The 19,583-nt window shown below is 38.5% G+C and overlaps 1 protein-coding gene across 2 annotated transcripts in view; it reads right to left on the bottom strand.

Annotated features, from left to right (window-relative positions):
• CTTNBP2 (cortactin binding protein 2) overlaps nt 1–19,583 on the bottom strand; it is a 670,870-nt gene that overhangs the window by 607,173 nt on the left and 44,114 nt on the right. For both annotated transcript variants that reach the window (XM_069228906.1, XM_069228905.1), the window contains exon 2: nt 11,891–11,998. In XM_069228906.1, the coding sequence (XP_069085007.1) occupies nt 11,891–11,998 (108 nt within the window). The remainder of the gene's footprint in view (nt 1–11,890; nt 11,999–19,583) is intronic.

Genomic DNA, 19,583 nt, shown 5'->3' with positions numbered 1-19,583 from the left:
GGAGCAAGAGGTCAAATAAAGCTTAAGGACAAAGGTAAAATTAACCATCTCAGTGGTAACCTTTTCTTAGGCCAACTTGTGTCAAATGTAGTTGTTTACAATTATAAGTTACTGATACAACAGTTGGTTTAAATAACGATCTAAACTGGAAACATTAGTATTGGTTACACCTATCTGTAGTAAAGAAGAAATGGTTACTAGCTCATCTTGGAGATATGTATGTAATACAATTAAACATACAGTAGAGGCCAAAATGCATTCCATAATATAGATTGCTCTCTTACATCAAACTTTGGGGTATCCATATCTATCCAAAAGAAAGTGTCTGTTAAGGCTACTGAGGTACTGTCCTGATAGTCAGTCTAAAAGAGTGTCTCTACTTGTTTTGGCTCTGAAATGTGTTCTGGAATCCCTCTTGCTTACTCCGGTCTGGAGTCAGCACCAGCATACATTGATTTATGCCAAGGTTGGCGTTAAAATCACTCATCACTATTATCCCAAATGGACAAACCGGCACCAGAAATTAGTTGAAGAAGTCCAATACGCTGACTAAATGAGAGACACATCCTTAGCAAAGTAGACGTTTGTAGGAATCAAGTGAGCACGGTCAAAGTCAGGTGAAATTTAAACTCCATTATCTGAGTCCCTTGCTCACTGTGCCACTGGATTCAAGCTAGCCTGGCTGATGAAGGGTGATACCCTGAAACCGGTCCCAGGATGCTTGCTTCCGGTCCAGGAAGTACCTGGCTTGGCAGTTCGGGCTGGACTGTTCTAATGAGGAACAGGGTCAAGACTGATTTGCGTATGGCTGGGTCCAAACTGGGGTGGCATGGTCAGCAAAAAAAACGATGGATTAAACCCAGATCTGTGACTGGGGGTGAGTGTTTGCATTGTTCAACACTCCGTCCATCATCCTTTTGTGTTGCTAAAGTTGCCCTAAGTAGGAAGGGTATGCCCAGACATGGGTCCCTTGCTCACTGTGCCACTGGATTCAAGCTAGCCTGGCTGATGAAGGGTGATTCCCTGAAACCGGTCCCAGGATGCTTGTTTCCGGTCCAGGAAGGAACTGGCTTGTCAGTTCGGGCTGGACTGTTCCCATGAGGAACCGGGTCAAGACTGATTTGCATATGGCTGGGTCCAAACTGGGGTGCCATGGTGATCAAAAGAACAATGGATTAAACCCAGATCTGTGACTGGGGGTGAGTGTTTGCATTGTTCAACACTCCGTCCATCATCCTTTTGTGTTGCTAAAGTTGCCCTCTATGGTGAGGAAAAGCAAATTCCTGTCTGTGTATGAATCAATGCTCTCATTGGAAGTATTCACTAAGAGACCATAATCTTGAATCTGTTGATGATCCTTTTTAGGATTGAGGTGCCTTTTATACATTTATGTGTGTGCACACCACACCAATGTAGTTTCCTAAAGGACAGCACATGACACTGATTTACTTTAGCTTCCTCACCTACAACCCAGAACAAAATGGAAAACTGAAAGCAAGTTATCACATTGGGGCCTTTTAGATCAAAATAGAAATTGCTTACATAAAGTGTCCCCCAGTGCTCCTCACTTAGCCCAACTTTATTAACTGTGTATATGTCACCCCTTATTACTCGCATCAAAATCATTTGGTATCTCTACCATGTTTTATATGGATGATATGCAATTGATTCTTAACCTTGACAAGAATTCCACCAGCTCTAAATGAAATTTAAAAACCTGCCTTTTGGAAGCTATTACGTGGATGAATGACAATTTCCTGAAGTGCAACATGGATTAAATGGAAATTTTACCTTTTGGGAAGAACATCCAATTCTTTTTCTCAGATTGGTGGCCATAAAATCATGATAGCCCCATCCCTGTATAAGGTGGTGAAAAACGTGGGAGTCAAGCTTGATAAATATTTGTCTTTTTACCCCCATGTAAATAGCCTGTCAGGGGTATGCTCTTCTGTGATTAAGTCACTAGAAAAGCTTGTTGATTTTCTTCCTGTTTCAGCAAGGAAATCGGTTGTTCAAGCCCTGATCCCCTCTGGGATTGATTATTGCAATATTCTCCTCTTGGGTCAGCCTAATTATCTGATCCTGAAGGTACAGGTAGTACAAAATGCTGCAGTGAGGGTGGTACTGGACCTCTCTTGTCAAAGCTCATCACAGAGGGTTTGCAGGAGCTCCATTGGTTACCAATTGATAAACTGATTATTTTTTTAAGTTTTACTAGTGTGCACCAGGCTTATTATCAAACTGATCCCAAATTCCTCGCCGATTATTTTGTTCCCTACCAGCCAATGAGAACATTGAGATCTCCCTGTAATAATGCTCTAGCTATCCCGATGTTCAGTTTACAAACTAAGGGGCACAGATCTATATCTGTTCTTGGGGCAAAGACATGGAACAATCTTCCGCTCACTCTAAAGCAAGCTGCCAACCTTGCTACTTTCAGAAAGCTTCTGAAAACATGGCTGTTCACTCAATCTAAAGTTATTTTCTCTGAAGGGACAGGTTTCTTTCTTTTGTTTCAGTGTTGTTAGTGCTGAGATGCCTCTCAAGATGGTTGTTAAGTTTTACAAATGACAAGTTCATTTTTTCATCCATGAAACCACCCTACAGCCCAGTCCAAGTGCATGGATGTTTGTGTGAATCCAAACAGAATACCCACTAGCTGGAGTACTGGCCTTACAGAAAAGTTACATTTTTCTTATGATGTGTTATAAGCAAAACTACACTATTGAATACAATAATAAGGATCCAATTAAGAGGCAGTTTAACAGAGAATATTCACCAGACACACATGCTTCAATGCTACCTGCCCAGGCATAGCTTCAGCCTTAGAGTTAGAGTCACCACTAGTGTTACCTTGTCTCAGTGCTTCAGAACTCTTTAAAAGGAGAGTGTATCAAAATGACTAAATAGTAGAGCAGACATGTACAGAGTGTGATATCATATGTACTGGGATTGTCAAATATACTAAGTTATACTATTCTTTAACAGAAATAGCCAGATAAAGCATGTTTTGTAGCCTGGTGTGCAGCAGCGTAACAAAAAAGATGTCCAGCCCTCTCCCCCCTTAAGGATGTGATGAGGGCCCCCGAGTCTCCCATGTCTCACAAATATTCATTGGCCTAGGGATGAATTGGGCTATCTGAACGAGTGGGGAACCAGGAGGGTTTTGCCGCGCCCCCCATCCCCACTCACCCACCACCACAAGGGCCTGTGCTATGCCCCTGCTGGGTTGTGAACATTAAAAGTCAAAATGCAGTTGTCATGTAAACGCAGTCCAGCAGAAGTAGTTTATGAAGTAACCAGATGAGGCACATGTCCCAGGATTATATACAGTCAGGATTATCGCCTAGTTAAAATGATAACCAAAGGAAATATTTGAAGATGTAGGCAAAAGGGTACAGATAATTGCATCATTTTGGTTGAAACTAGGAATGTCAAAACATCTTATTTCCCTTGCTAATACAATTCTCAACTGATAAGAGGCCAGCAGTATAACAAATATTATGTTGGATAATTACTCCAAAAGTTATTTGGAGTGCATGGAAGGAAAGTGCTAAAGACTAATCAGGCACTGATTTGTTAATATGAAAATTAGATTTTTTTCTAAGACATGTCGGGTAACGTACAATCTTTTGCAGTAAGGACAGTAGATGTTCACCACTTTATTTCCTGAAAGAATGAAAAAAGCTTTTGAAACAAATTATGTATTATTCTGAATTATTTTTTGTAACATCTGAACAAAAAAGGAAAACTGTGAACTCTCAAAATGTGACTGATGGCGGTTGCCGGATATTCCGGGTGTCCTTTGAATACACTCACAGCTTCTGCAGAAACGTTAATTAACCTGCTCCGCATACACCAGTCAGTCAAGATGAGTGAGTTGTGCATTACAAGGCACATGACAAATCCTTGTCATAAATAAGGATGAACCTCCCTCTACACCTAAAAGAAAAATATTGCTATTATTCAACACACGTAGGCCATAACAACATGTGACAAGACGTGGCATTCAGAACCTGGTTACCCATAATCTTTGGAGAGTTTCTTGATTTTTTTAAATGAAAAATGCGGGATGCAGACATGGTGTAAAGTGCAGAAAAAGTGTAATGTTTTAGATAAAAGTTACCAGGGATCCATTGTTGTACATACACAAATCCTTTTTCCTTAGTTATGACTGACTGCCTGAACACCCCAGGCATGAGGAATTGTTTTTAACACTCTTCAACTTTTCTTCCGCAAAGATTGTACTCTTTGCATGCCCATTACTGAGCAATGGCAGGCATATCAAAGTATCTAAGGTATAATTATTTTCATTTTCACAAAGTGAACACGCAACCAATGGTGGACTGTAGGCGTGGCAGAAGCAGGCCTCAAAATGGTGGTCTAAGTAGTGGGGCATTCTCAATACTGCCTGTTTTAGGACAGAAACGAGTCCCCTACATGGCTGTGAATAGCATGTGCCCCTGCCTTTTGGTCATCATAGCAAGTTGTACGTTTCGGACCCACAACTCAACACACAGAATGATCATTTGTGTGCACTGCGGGTATTTTTGTGACATGGATGGAGACCTGGAGTGAGGCTCTGTAGTCTGGAGGGGGACACAATGAGCACACTCCTACTGTTAGCTCATTGGGTTTTAGAGGTCTGACAGTTATGGAAGTAATACAGTTACAATCGCAAGGAGGGTCTTGCAGGCCAAATACTGACAATGGCTTGGATACAGAAATGTCCAATGTATAATGCTTTTTTTCATTGTGTTGCGATGAGGGAAGATCCCCGGTGTGACTCTAAAGAATATGTGCCCCTGCCTTGTACTCAACATAGCAAGCTATAGATTTCGGACTCCCATTGCAGAACACACAGGACTCTCAGTGGTGTCAGTGGTTTAGTTGCAGTGGCAAGGCAGGCCTTTTGTAACTGTCCATGCCAGGGAGAATCACTTATTAACCTCTCCCACCTTTTTAAATTGGTCTGCCAGTTCTTTCCAACTGGGACTTTTGCCAATGTATGTGGAAGATTGAAGTCATCTGTGTATACTCATCTGTATGCGTGATTTATGTGGCCATAGCCACATCGAAGTTCATTTTGCATCTGTACTTTGTGAATGGTCAAAACTGTTTTTTATATATATTTTGTTGGAGTAGGCAGTGGTGCACTGGACCACTGCCTACTCTTAAAAAAGTTTTAAAACTTTTATTATTATTATTATTATTATCTTTTTTAACGCCACAAATTTTCCTTTAAGGAAAATGAGCTGCATTAAAAGAAATTGCTTCATTTAAAAGCAATCACTGACATGGTGGCCTGTTGACGCCAACAGACCACCATCTCTGTGATGGCAACGAATGGCAGTGGATCATAATTTGTGACCCACCTTATTAATATGCATTAGGTAGGTTAGATTCTGACAAACTACGATTTGGATTTTTAAGAACCAAACTATTAATATGTGGGTTGATTCTAAAAACTTTTAACGAGTCGCAATATACTGGTTGCAAATTTTTAACAGTATTTTCAGCCAGTAAATAGTACATATGGCCCTAGATTTCTTTCCCCACAAAACCTGGTGCTAATAAGACTTAGAAACATTCGGTTTTGCTTTGACATTCTTCCAAAATGAGATTTCCCCGTAAAAGCAACTCTGCTGCCCTCTGAATGAGATGAGGTTTCATTAGGTCTTGGACAAAGTCTTTATATTAATTTGCTGGCACTCAACATTCGATTTTCCTCAAAGAACATCCACCCATTCCTTCATTTCCACCCTTTGCAACAATATTTAGCAATTTGAATGGCTTCTTTCTATGTTTTGTTTAATATCCCCACCAAACCATTTGCTTCTGAATGATAGAGTGAATATATTTTAGGACTTATGCCCTCCTCTCTCTTTTTCTAGCCTCAGAAACTCTCTCTCTCTCTCACCAATTAATCCACACAAATTCCAACTTTTTCTTTAACAACAGCCTTATCCTGGCAGTTCTCAGAAAACCTAGGTAGACACTATTAAATTCTGCTAACCCCAAAAAGATGCAAGTTCATCATTTTTTTTAGATGCTGGAATGTCACTAGTTTTAATAAGTTTCTTTTAACGTTTTAAACACAACATGACCCAGAATGCCCAACTCCTCTCTGTACACTCTGTCGAAATTAAATGTTTCTCATTCAATCTACTCAAAACAGCTCTCACCCTTGCATCATGTTTTTTAATATAGCGGCAATGTACTAAAATGTCATCCTGATACATTCTAATGCCTTTTAAGTCTCCTAGTATAATATTCATCACCTACTGAAAAACTAAGGGGGCTGAGAATGGCATCCTTTTGAATCTAAATGTCCTTTTGGGTGTCACAAATGCTGTGTAATCCATTGGGCTTTCATGAAATCTAATTTGATGGTATGCCAACAAAAGATCAAATCCCAAGAAAGGCAAATCTGTCAACCACCACAGATAAGTTTAACGCTCTTAAATCTACACACAATCTTCCATCACTATTCTGTTTGAGTGCAGTCACTACAGGAATCAACCATTTTGTTCCTTAGACCCTCTCAATAAGTCCTGATGATTCTAGTTTCTTCAATTCCGCTGATACTGCATCCTTACTTCTATTGGTGTATTCTGCACTTTACTTCCTAATGGAAATGCAGCTTCTCCTGAGTTTAATCTTATGAAAGTAACATTTTAAGCAATCTAGTTTACAGATGCAAATCTTTGGACATTCTTTAAAGCAGCATCTTTTAGCATGACATAAATTTTACCTCTTGGGAATCGACATTTATGTTTCAATTCACCCTTGAACTAAACCTGAAAATCTGCTGGTTTTATGTTGAGTTTGAAATGTTTGACCTAATCACATATTCCATTTCTAAACACACTTTAGGAAATTATGGTTAATTTTATTCCTGATTAAAGTGACATATTGACCTTCTTCACTTTGGCAATCACGTCATTATCGGGTACTTGATCTTTTTTCCTGTTATGTGTATAACTATCCCCTCACAATCATCTTCCACACCCTCACTTTCATTTCTCTGCCCGTTGTTGAAATAAGTGCAACATTACTTGCTTTTCTCCCACATACTTTGCATGTGCTTTCCATACAGATCAAATTTTGTTTTTTATACTTATGACTAATCATGCCATACCTGTAGCATTTTTTCACAAATTGCTTAACACGAACATAACATTAATCACTACTAAGATATATTCAATCAGCCTTATATGTGCTTTTCTACACACACTTTCTCATTTATCTACCATGTTCATACTGTCTTTGCAACTTAATTTTGTCCACAAATGCCAATCTATCATCCAGTCTATTCACTAATGCACTATGTTCTGTCAAAGAAGAAGGTTCATCACATAACCATATTTTTACTCTGGCTTTATCTCTATCACACTGTAACAGAATGCACTCACCCAAGTAGAACAAACTTAAACAACAAACCCAGCCTCCTTAAATATGTTATGTAGTCCTCCACAGATTCACCATTTCCTTTTAAATATTTTACCAAAATGAAATCTTTTTTTAATTGTCGTTACTTTATCATCCAGTCTGTTTACTAATTAAATATGTTCTGCCAAAGAAGGATCATCACATAATCATAATTCTTCTCTGGCTTTATCATTATCACACTGTAAGAGAATACACTCATCCAAACTAGAACAAACTTATTCAACAAGGCTAGCCTCCCTAAATAGGTTATGCAGTCCTCTACATATTCACCTTTCCTTTTAATTATTTTACCAAAATTAAATCTTTCTTTAAGTGTGGTTACTTTAGATACGTAATGGTTGTCTATTTTTTATGCACACCTCATATCCATTTAAACCATTAGCTTCTTCACTTGACTTTGCAAGCAAGTCATCAAAGACTTCTTCATCCTCCCGTCCAAGACATTTCTCCCTTTTTATACTAGTGCCACATAGAGACACTAGAAGAAATGGTGGAGTAGTTCCATTCTACTCAGTAATAAAGTATGCGAAAAGTCCCTGTATGTCAATTATTTGAAGAAGCTAATGATGCACATAATAGTGTAACAATTCTCATGACCCACTATAACATTTTACACCAGCATCTGACATTATACTAGTACATTCCATCTGCGTCCAACTCATTGCCCGAATCCACAAAACAAAATTAATAACAATATGCATTTGACCTGAGGACCTACTATCTTTCAATGTAATCAAATTGAACATTGATTTGCAACACACTACATACCTATGTATGAATGCAAGGGACAAAGTCCAAGTTACTGATTGTGGTGAACATGCAATGTTTATTCCATATACAGAGTTAATTAAACCTTCCAGTGTTAATGCCCAACAATAATGTTGCCAGAACACTATAAATGCTCAAAACAGCTGAGTAACAAGATTGCATGAGGATTTAAAAATCGCAGCATATGTTAACGTGTATTTGAAGTATCCTGCTAATATTTACCTGTGAATGTACTATTTTGTTGCATTTAGCTGCTTAATCTGTTAAAATATGACAAGCAGCAAAGTACGAGTGCATGATTATCAGTTAAATACATGTGGAGTCATATGACTGTCCAAATAATTTATTCACAAAACCAAAAACAAACATAAATACGGTAAGATGTAAAATGTTAATAAATACCTACCAATTGTTTTTTTTTTTAATACCATAAAACTGGAAGCCCTATTCATAATACGTTATGGTGTTCACAAAGCAATCCAAAGGTAGCCAATCTTTGGAAGCATTATAGTCCATTACAGTGTGAACACGGAAGCAGAAAGAGGACCAACTTATTAGCCGGCAACCCTGTGTTTAACCACCTAACACATGCACTGGAAGATCACGTAGTCACAATCACACTCACAGCAGACTCAAGCCTCCAGTCAGGGTTTGTTTGAAAGAAGAAGTGAACATATGATGTTTTCTTACTAACAACTGCTTCCACATCAAATAACAACGATGCAATAAGATATCCCACATTGATAATGAGTAATTACATGAAAATTTAAACTTGGAATAAACAAAGGTGTGCTCAATTAAATTAAAGGGGGGAACAAAAACGTCACCCTTATTCAAATGCCTTCAGTTCAATATAAGCAGTGAAAAAGAAAACACAAACAATTAATTGATTGTATCTGAACGATACACTGTTATGATACTAAATAATTTAATTAAAATCCATGCTTCATGAAAAGCCACTGTAAAACTTGCACAACATATTCAACCTATATTTTAAATTTAGTATTTTCAAATTAGAATTCTTCATAGGGTATCTTCACCAATATCCACTAATGAGGTGAAGTTCACTTTCTGCCAGTGTGGTCTGAGTTGGTTGTACATAAAACAAGTTTAATCAATTACACAGCCATCTACTACTCTCCAGTCCAAGCTTCCCCACACTCCCTTTGTATCGTATGAAAACCCTTAACTTGCTATGTTTTTACCCTACATCATAATTAGGGCTCCCGGTTTTAAGGTTTTTGTTTTTTTGACATTTCGGTCTGTATTCATATGTTTTTGATAATTTCATCTGTATTTATCTGCACTTATTTTACGTTTTGTGAAAAAATGAAGATGAAAGTATTATATTTCCATACTTGGTGAACTGAAAAATGCACATTCTTATTTGAATGTCAGCCAGTTTTCAATGATATCAAGGCCTGCAGATACAAAAATCTGTACACTTTAAAGAAAAAATTAAACCTTTAGTATCAATCTTATGCATATATACTGCTCTTTAAGCAATAAAATATGTCTTTATTTTTAACCTTCTTACCGATCAATTCGCACAGCTACTGGCCTGACAGTCATGATAACAGTATTTAGAACTGACCAGTAAAGATCCTGATTTCTGTTTTTGTCCACATTTAAAAATAAATACAGACAGGAAAATGCTTGTTTTTCTGTCTGTATTTATCTGTAAAAATCTGTAAATACAGAAAATAGGAAGCCTTAATCATAATGAAACTGCAAACTTTGCTATATCTAAGAGATGAAGATATGACACTATGTATGTGCATGTACTTATTGAAATTGCAACTTTTAGAATTCCAGATACAATCAGTATATTAGCAAAAGGGTTTTTTAGTTACTAAATTAAATGTTTTCTGTAGCAATAAATAATTCAGCATGGTTTCACTGTTCCATAAGAGACAGAGTGAACAATTGGTATGTGCTGTTACTGGAAAAATCTTACAGTGGCTATTCACAAATTTTCAACTAATATGAAAAAATACAAAGTTTTAAATATCATGATTAAATAACAGGCAAGCTGATCTTTTGCAGAATGGCATCCATGTTTGGGTCTTGCCTAATGATTTTCCTATTTCAGAAAAACGTGTTCATTTTGATTTCATGAAGTAAATTATAAAGCAACAAATAGTAATTAATTTCGTACAAGTCAAAGAATATTAGGCAATGCACCAAATCAGCAAATGCACATGCTAAAATTCATAAATATCATCTTGGTACATGATTTATTCTGTATTATTGGGTAAATGTTTTCAGTACTTCATTTTTAACTGAATCTTTATACAAAGAACTGTATGCATGCAGTGGAAGATTTCCTTTTACTCCTATTCTTCGGTTTGCAGCCCTAGAAACATAGTTGCATAGCATGGAAAAAAATTATTTTGAATTTTACTCCATTGTACATCTGAAATTAGGTACTGGATGTATTGTTAACAATGAGCAAGACAGGGTTACTATTGTTTAACAGCTATGCATGCCAACTATACAACAAACTGAATTAATGTTGCTGTCCTTCTGCTGTCTTTTGTTGGGTGATTTGTTACCTACTCATTTAATTTCATAACCTTAAACATTGTAAGGCACATTGGAAAATAAAGATTTGATGTCTTATTTCTGCATTTTATTTCATTTCCATCTTAGTAACATATAATAGCAATGGGTCTGAAAAGTGTGACCTAAACTAAATAAGCATTGATAACCAGTTTTAAAATTAAAACATTTTTTTCTGTTATGGTCAGTGCAATAGTATTGCTATATCAAAATTTGAATTTGAAAATGATTCTGAACGTCTTTCAAATCTTTATTTTTTAAATAGTTTTCTGATGAAATTACACGTTTGTGTTGAGCAACATATGCCACATACAACAATAAAACAATAACGGATAATGGTTCTTTGAATGTGTTATATGTTCCTTGTGGATCACCATGATAAATGGCAGGGAAAGAAAGAATGAATCAAGATGTTCACACTATGAAGCATTAAAGATCAGGGGAGGGAAAAGGAACAAGTAAAACAATTGCCTGCTGTCAAACAGTATTTTTCTTGTTTTTTAAGGTTGCTCCTGTTGAGGACATTGTAGAAGTGCATTTCAGCAAATGACATCCTGCACTCTATTATGAATTGATGCACCTTGAATGCATCATGGCAACAGAACTGATTCTTTCAATATCAAGATATGGTTTAAGCTAGATATTTCTGTATGGGAACCACATAACCCTTTGCATTAATATCAGTAACTATGATTGAGTTTGCTTCTTTACATTTAATCCAGGAAAAAGTGTAAAAGCTGGCATAGGTGGGTACTGCTTTGAATTCTAAGATCAGACTAACAACCCTATTTTTCATGGAGTCCGGAATGTATTGGTGGTCAACCACTTGATGATCCTGCAAGCCCATTTCAGAAGTAAATTGCATTGCTTAATCAACAGGTTCATTGGCTGTTAAAGAAAAGCTTGTAAAACAAAATAATACCCTGACTGACAATCATATGGAATTGGTATGACAGGTTTCATGTGCAATGAATTCTTCATGCTTTTCATAGTCTGGTTTGCAGTATTCTAGTCACAGATGTATTGAGGATTGGTCAGGCTGCCCTAGTCATTCTTAGACTGTAGCTACAGGCCGATACACCAAGACAAGTCTAAAAATAAGACTTACCCTTAAGGCTTCAATCACAAGATCCCTTGCTTCCAATTCTCCTTCCAGGATACTTAAAAGAAAACGCAATTCAGACTGGCTGAGGCTGTCCACGTCAAACCCCTTTTTCTGGCAAAAAGAATGAGACACAATTAAAACATGCCTTCAAGGGGTAAAATAATGCAATTTAATTGCTAATTAAAGCAAAAAAGAACACTTCAGATCCCAAAAAGCATAAATGGCATGGAAACATCACTACAAGTAAAAACTAAAAGCTTGGGCACGTGTAAAGTGGAATACATGTTTGCAGAAAATCAATCGTCCATCTCAGTTTTAGGGGGTGCAAAGGTTTCAGCTGGACTGATTGCATTACATAGACAAACCTTTGCAATATATATTGAGCTTTTTTCATGGCACAACAAATACTGGCTGTGGAAACAATGCAAAACAAGTACCTTATGCTCTCTCCTCCTACCTAGCCTCTTATTTGTTGTGAGGATAACTGGGAAACTATGATCCCATGGATCATATACACACAACATCATGTCCCCCACCTGCAGTACCTTTGCAAGGCTTTTCACCATGTAGCCAAGGGAAAATCAGAACCAATGAACAGAATGCCAAGAGTTTTGCCAGTGTCTTTATATCGATTTGAAGTTCCTGTCCAGGGATGCCAGTAATATCCCCACTCTGCAACCAATACCTTCACATTCTAAAATATTTTACTTAATTTGTTTCCCATTAATGATGTCAATTTTAATGTGCATTATTCATTCCCAACCTTTGTAGGGGAAGGACTTGATCCCTTTTGCCAAAGATCGGGTCCTTTGAGCAGTTCAAAAGAAAAAGCTCTTGTGAAATAATAATAAAGCTCTGTTCCAAAGATAACAAACACATATTTAATATTACCTCCCAAAACATAGAAAAGCTTTCTTTGGCACACTGTACACTGCCATTAAAAGTCAGGCGATACAGGTAAAAAGGGTACTTGCCAACCATTTCTTTGCAAGATACATATAGCTTTTGGAAAAGGCTAGAATTAGGAAAGCTTACCTGGATGTTAAGCAATGTCTGCAGAGTACTATTTTATGGTGAGTTTATCATAATATTTATCAACCACATTTTAAAAGCTTTACACATAGACATAAATGTTTAAATGTTTTTGTGAGTTTATGGTTCCGTTTTTTGAGGCACTATGTCCATATATTCAAATTTCAATTACAAAAGTAGTGGACTGTAAGCATATTGTGAAGGGCTTTGTCAAATCTACTGTTTTTTCTATTTCAGAGTTTTAAAAAGGACCATAGGATCTAGAAAGATATGAAGTAAAGTAGAACTTCTGAAGTACTGTAGAACATAAAAAAAATGCTTAGAATAGAATATTTGTAAGCACATATTCACCAAAAGGGTATCTTCGTGCTGAAGTACGTAACAGGCATGCTTTACAAAAAAAAAGGCTACAATGTTAAAATTAAAAAGATGTCTCTTTAAAACTTAAGGGACACGTTTGTGATTTGGAATTAATTATGGATTAATCATGAGTTGTTTCCATAATATCAGCCAAAAGGCTAGAACAATGGTTGGATTAAAAAACATGAGGCAGAATTCTTGACCCAGAAACAACCTAAGGTACCTTACTTCTACACATTCCCTGTGGTCCACAACAGGTTCCCCTGATTGAGTCAGGGATAGTGTCTGTCCTGGAACCTGTGTCACAATTTTATGACCTTTTTCCCGTCTCCTTGTGAAAAGAATGCCCACGTTCTTGCAAGATACCAGGGATGTGCGTGACTTGATAAAGGATCTACCCTTCCATGAAGCAAATGAGCTGTTGATTAGTTTGGACGTGGAATCCTTGTGTATGAATATCTCACAGGAAGCTACCTTGGATTCTGAACAACATAGAGGAGGAAAACATGGCCCCATTGGATTTTGTACTTATTCTGGTTCATTTAGCCTTCAGACACAACTTTTATGAGTTTGAGGGGGAATATTTTCTCCAAATACATGGGACATCAATAGGGAGCACATTTGCTCCTAGTCTGGCATGTCTCTATGTCCACTCGTTTGAATCTGAATGCGTCTTACATGATCTGGATCCCTCCAAAGAAAAAATACAGTTGTGGAAAGGTTATATAAATGATGGGCTAGTTATCTGGACAGCACCAGGGAGGAAGCAGAGGAATTCTTACAATGGCTTAATTAATTGAATCCTTTCCTGTGTTTTACAGCCAACATGGGAGGCACTGAGCTGCCATTCCTTAATCTCTTGATGGACACCTCAAAACCGAGGTGTTTTACAAACCGACAGATCGGAATAATGTGCTTAGTTTTGAGAGTTACCATCCGTGAGTGTTGCGTGAGAATTTACCAGTTGGGCAATTTCGTTGTTTGTGATGCAGCTGCTTAGAAATAGCAGATTATAAAACACACACTAAGTCTGTTGTCCAGGTTGACTGAGAAAAAAATACTCTCCCCATCTGATACAAAGAGCAAGGAAAAGAGCCCTGAACAATAACAGGGAACAGTGTCTGTCAACTTACAAGAGAGAGGAGGATAATAGATTGATCTGTTTGACTACGTTCACCCCCCTTTCAAACAATTTTCAGAGAATTATCAATGAACATCTGGATATTTTGGGGTCAGGGTATGGACTTAAACCCATGCATTCTTTTAAGAGGGTCAAGAATATTAAGGGCATGCTCGTGCACACACACCCGAAAAAAAACGGCAATCATGGTAGATTTGGCCACCTTTTGGAATCTGCCTGTGTCAGTTGGTCACTCACCCTGTGGAAGCTGTAGCGTATGCACACTCACAAGAAGGACAAAAGAAGTGGACATTGATCTAAGGTCCCCCTGGAGACTGAAAAGCCTGACAAACCAACTTGAAAGATGTCATTTGCATGATCCGGTGCCCCTGTAATCTTCTGTATATAGGCATGACTACTCTGAACACCACAGTACAATCCAGTGTAAACAGGACATGACAAAGGCACTATATAGAGAGTGGACATGGGGAGAATGACATGGAGTGGTGTGTGCTGGATAAAGTGAAAAAGACACAGCCAACATGGGACCTTTTTTTTTTTTTTTTAGCAGAGATGGATCTACAGGCTCCAAACAGACCACTAGGTGTTGAATGATGACATCCCCTGGGGGAGCATGAGTGTATAACCTCTGTAGCACTCAAATGTGGAGCTCCTACAATGTTGCTGCAATAGGATCCACTGTAAATACATTCTGTTAAGAATTGTGTTGCCCATCCTTATTTCAGATTGAATAAAATGCATAAAAACAACAAGTGGGTCACATGGGAAGATTTTTCATGCATGAACCTTGCTCAATGAGACATGAGTAGTCTCCTCTCCCCTTGTGCCCCCAAGCACCCCCTGAAAAAAAAAAACACAAAAAAACCCACAAACACCACCACCACCAATCCCCCTATGCCTTAGTTAGATTTAGTTTTTTGGATCAACATGTTGTGTGAGGATGAGAGGGAGGGGTATGCGGAGGGGAGCTATACTATTCACCCTCTTGCTCTCCAAGGGCTTTGGTAGGGAAATACGCCTCACACACTCACCAGGATAGTGGGAATGGTCTTTAATTCCCTTAATCCTAGGGCACGCCATGATGCATCATGACGCAAGTGTGCCCCGTACGTGACACAGAAGATCTGTGCCTCGTGAGTAGATGTGCAGGCTAGGTTATGTTTATTTATTCCTTTGAGCTTTAGTTTTGAACAACAGGGAAGGATAGGTGGAGGGTAGTTGTCACTCTCAGTCTTTGCTCTCCAAGTGCGTTGGCAGGGCAATAATGTTGCACATACACTCCACAAGAGGGGGTATGGAGTTCAATTTCCATGATCCTAGGGCACGCCATGACATATCACCACATGAACATGCCTTTCATGTGACACAGAAGCTCCATGTTTTGTGAGGAGACGCGCAGGCTTAAAAACAGCTGTACTCTACTGAACGCCTGTACCGTTGGCAAGGAACAGGCACAGATAGGTGGACTGGCACAATGTACCTTTTGATGTAGTAACTGGGAGTGGGCCGTCCTGAAGTGGGGGGGGTGAGTCTGAGCACATGCTGGATGGAGATGGTCAGCATGTGTGGGTCACAATGTGGGGCAGATACTATGGCCATGAATAAGGAGAAAATAGTATTTTGTGGATTGGATGTGTGCGAGTGTCATGTGTTCCTTGTGACACTGGTTAGCTACATTTTCTGACGCTATGGACCATGTATGGCAGGGAGATTTGTTACGGCTCCGGGACCTTAATGATTTTTGCTTAACATTCCCAGTAGTTTGAGACTTCAGGCACTATTGATGTAATGCCAATGGTGTGTTCATTTGATACTGAGAAAGGTGACAATCATTATCAGCGGACCCTCTGGTCGATACACGGGGTTTCCACTCCTATAAACACAAAGAAACCCTATATAAAATGCTATAGAGAGGAGTGGTAACACAGCAGCATCAAGGTGTAATTTGGAGTGATATGAAACTTACATGGTCTACCTCGATCGCATCTGCTGATTTGGGGTTTCCGTGTAATTTGCGGATAATATCTGCAATGTGGCACTTTGTTTCAATTGCCCAGAGTGTGACTACAAAGGACATTGTCCCCCTCTTTGACCAGGAAGTCGGTATCCGCTAAAGTGTAGGGTAAGGGATTTTTCAATTAGATTTTAATGAGTAATTCTCTTATAATATGTCATACGTGTATTATTATTATCAACAGTTTAATACTGCACACAGTCCATATGGGCCATCTTTGCATGAGTCATGTCACTCTTCTCATGTGTTTTTGATTGGCTTGCAATATTGTGCCACGTCTATGCCCACATCACTGGAGCTTAGGTGCGTCTTTTGTAAAGGGGAGGCAGTAATGAACTTTTGTCTTTTATTTATTAGGTCATGAATCTTTGATTTTTCCTCTCAGGTAGGACTCAGCTCAGTATAGTCACTACTCACCTTTCACTAGTTTTTCATAATTGATAGAGGTGGAGAGTAGATATTGAGGGATCCTTGGCCCTGAGGAATGCCCGAGACATGATTGACCTAGTGAGAGAGGACAGAAACATGTTGGCCTGTATGTGGATGGAGTAAGTCATAGTAATCAGAAGCCATCCCACCTGGTTTTCAGTCAGACCTGCGGTCCCTATAGAATAAAGTTACTTGATTTGAGAACTGTAAGGTATTTTTAATTCACTGTTCTGTATCCCATTACTATCCAGTAGTATTTTATCTAAGAACTCCTTTCTGCTCTAAGTCCAACAGGATGTCGAGTCCACCATGGTGGAACTGTCCTACCAGGGTGGGGAGAGGTTGGCGATCTATCATGTGTCTGAGGCTTCCTCTTCCATAAGAAAGGCCTGGACAGACATTACCTTGCGATGCAGGACTCAATAGTATCAGCACCAGTACCAGGAAGGGTCCAGTGATCCCGGGACATGGATTTCAAAATATATTCTTTGTTCACCTAATAACACCAGCATAGTTTACCATGCACCCGCTGCATGATCAAATCTGTCCAAATCAATGGATTATTCTCACTGACATATTCTGAACAAGTTGTAATCTGGTGAGCAGTTTAGTGGGAATCCTAAATAGTAGCATTGGCATAGTCCATCAATACCCAAAACATGGGGCGGGGTAGGAGGTTTGTATTGGTGCATCACAGATCCTCCCAGCTGAATCATAAATCAAAAAAATGTGACCTTCTGGGAAAACACAGGGTCTACCCTAATTCAGAAGTCAAAACTTATTTAGTAGCAAAACAAGCAAATGATGACTAACGCTATGTGTTTGCACATCCAATATGTGGTCGTTGTAAAGAGAAAAGAACAGTTCCCTGAATTATAGTGTCCTATTATGTTGTGGTATTGTCTTTGTATTGCCACCCTGCCACCACAGGTGAGTATGTTGTCCTCGAGAGATGTCCCCGTATAATAGACTATGGAGCAGATGAAACTGAAGCACTCAATGAGTTCCCAAAGTAGATGCAAAACACATTCCAAAAACGTGTCCGCATTCTCCAAAGTCTTCACGTTTATAAATAGTACATTTAGGGCAGCCAATGTGTGTTTCGTCAGCAAGATTTTTCAAGACTGCAAAGAGTATATACCATAAACAAAGCATCACTGTGCATATTGATAATAACCACAATGAATATAGTTTACTTCGTGTGACCCAGGTGCCTGGTGCCCCAATAAAATAAAAGAAGAAAAAAAAGAGAAAGGGCACCTGCGACTAAAAGAAGGAGATACCATGCGTGTCTACCAAATTGGTAGATCATACCTCCAAAGACTAAACCAGCATGCACAAAGTCAGTGCCATGCAGAAACTCTATAAGTATAGTCGCCACAGTGAATGTATACATCCTGGCAAACTGCCAATATCTGAGGTAACACTTGAGGTATCATTCAAACTGTACAGTGGTCCTGAGAAAACCAAAGCCCCTAGCACCCAACTGAGAGCAGGTCACCTGTAATTATCCGCAATACAGTAAATCAGTCCATAATGTACCTGAGAATTCAAAATTCAATGTGCAATCAATTGTCCATCATACAAGTACAGCAAACATGATTAATGTCTATAAAGGTGCTAGGAAGTAAAATAAATTACTTAAAACAATATAAAAGTAGATCCAATCACTGTAATTGCTGTTAGTATAGCCCTCACCAACTCAAAACAATATTTCATAGTCACCTTGGGCTTTCTCTTTTCCTGCAAAAACCAATGGTGCCAGCAGGACTTCGTCCAAACAGCTATCTGGTTTTAAGAGGACTAAGCCTACAACCTTGCCTTTCTGGAAGATTTCAACTGCCATTTCGGAGACTACATCAGAAGGTAAAATTATTGACTGGGGCAAATGACTTTGGCTATCCAACCTCTTCTCTATTGTGGGCAACCTGAAATTGTGCCTAGGTCCTAGTTCCCCCCCGAACAGCATTTTATGACTGGTGCTTTACTTTTCTTACCAGTTTTTGCTCTAAAATTTTGAAAAATCATGTCTGGTTCCTCCTATTGGATTGTAGCCATTTTGATGTCTTTTTTCTTACTAAATATTCCTCAATTTTTAGAAACTAGTTGGATATTGTTTTTTTTATTGTGCTTTATTTCTGCTTTTCAAATGTTTCTGATATTGCTAAATACTTTACATACTTTTTCTTAAAATTTGAGACTCTCTGCTCTGTGCCATAGCTACCAGGGATTGAGCCCAGGTTTAGTTACTGAACTTGTGAGTTGGACTGGACAAGATTTTAGACTTATTAATTGGGAAGGGCTCACATCCCCCTCCCCAACTAATAACCCATTTTCTAGCAAATACTTCACTGGGTTGAGCTAAGAAATAATTGACAAAGTCTCAAACTAATAGCTGAAAGAGACAGTTGAAAAAAATCAATGCTCAAAAGAGATGGATACAAAGGCCATTTCTATACATTATCATACAAATTATGCATAATTGATACATTATACAGTGGCACTGGCAAAACCAAAATTCCAAGAGTCCCTATTGGCTTGAACATGACCCTAAATCCACATGAAATATGTGGTCAGTACATTCCATCGTAAAGCCAGTGTACTCAGAAGTATCCTCCCATTTATCTCTGCAGAGAGGCACTCAGTAGTAATTGGAACTACCATTAAAAAAAAACTGTGTTTACTCTAGGTCAGCCTGCCAAAAAGAACAAATGTCATGC

Source organism: Pleurodeles waltl, chromosome 4_1 (assembly GCF_031143425.1).
Source record: "Pleurodeles waltl isolate 20211129_DDA chromosome 4_1, aPleWal1.hap1.20221129, whole genome shotgun sequence".
Classification (NCBI taxonomy): Eukaryota; Metazoa; Chordata; class Amphibia; order Caudata; family Salamandridae; genus Pleurodeles; species Pleurodeles waltl.
Note: the sequence above shows the minus strand (reverse complement) of the source record. Positions and strands in the feature narration are given on the sequence as shown.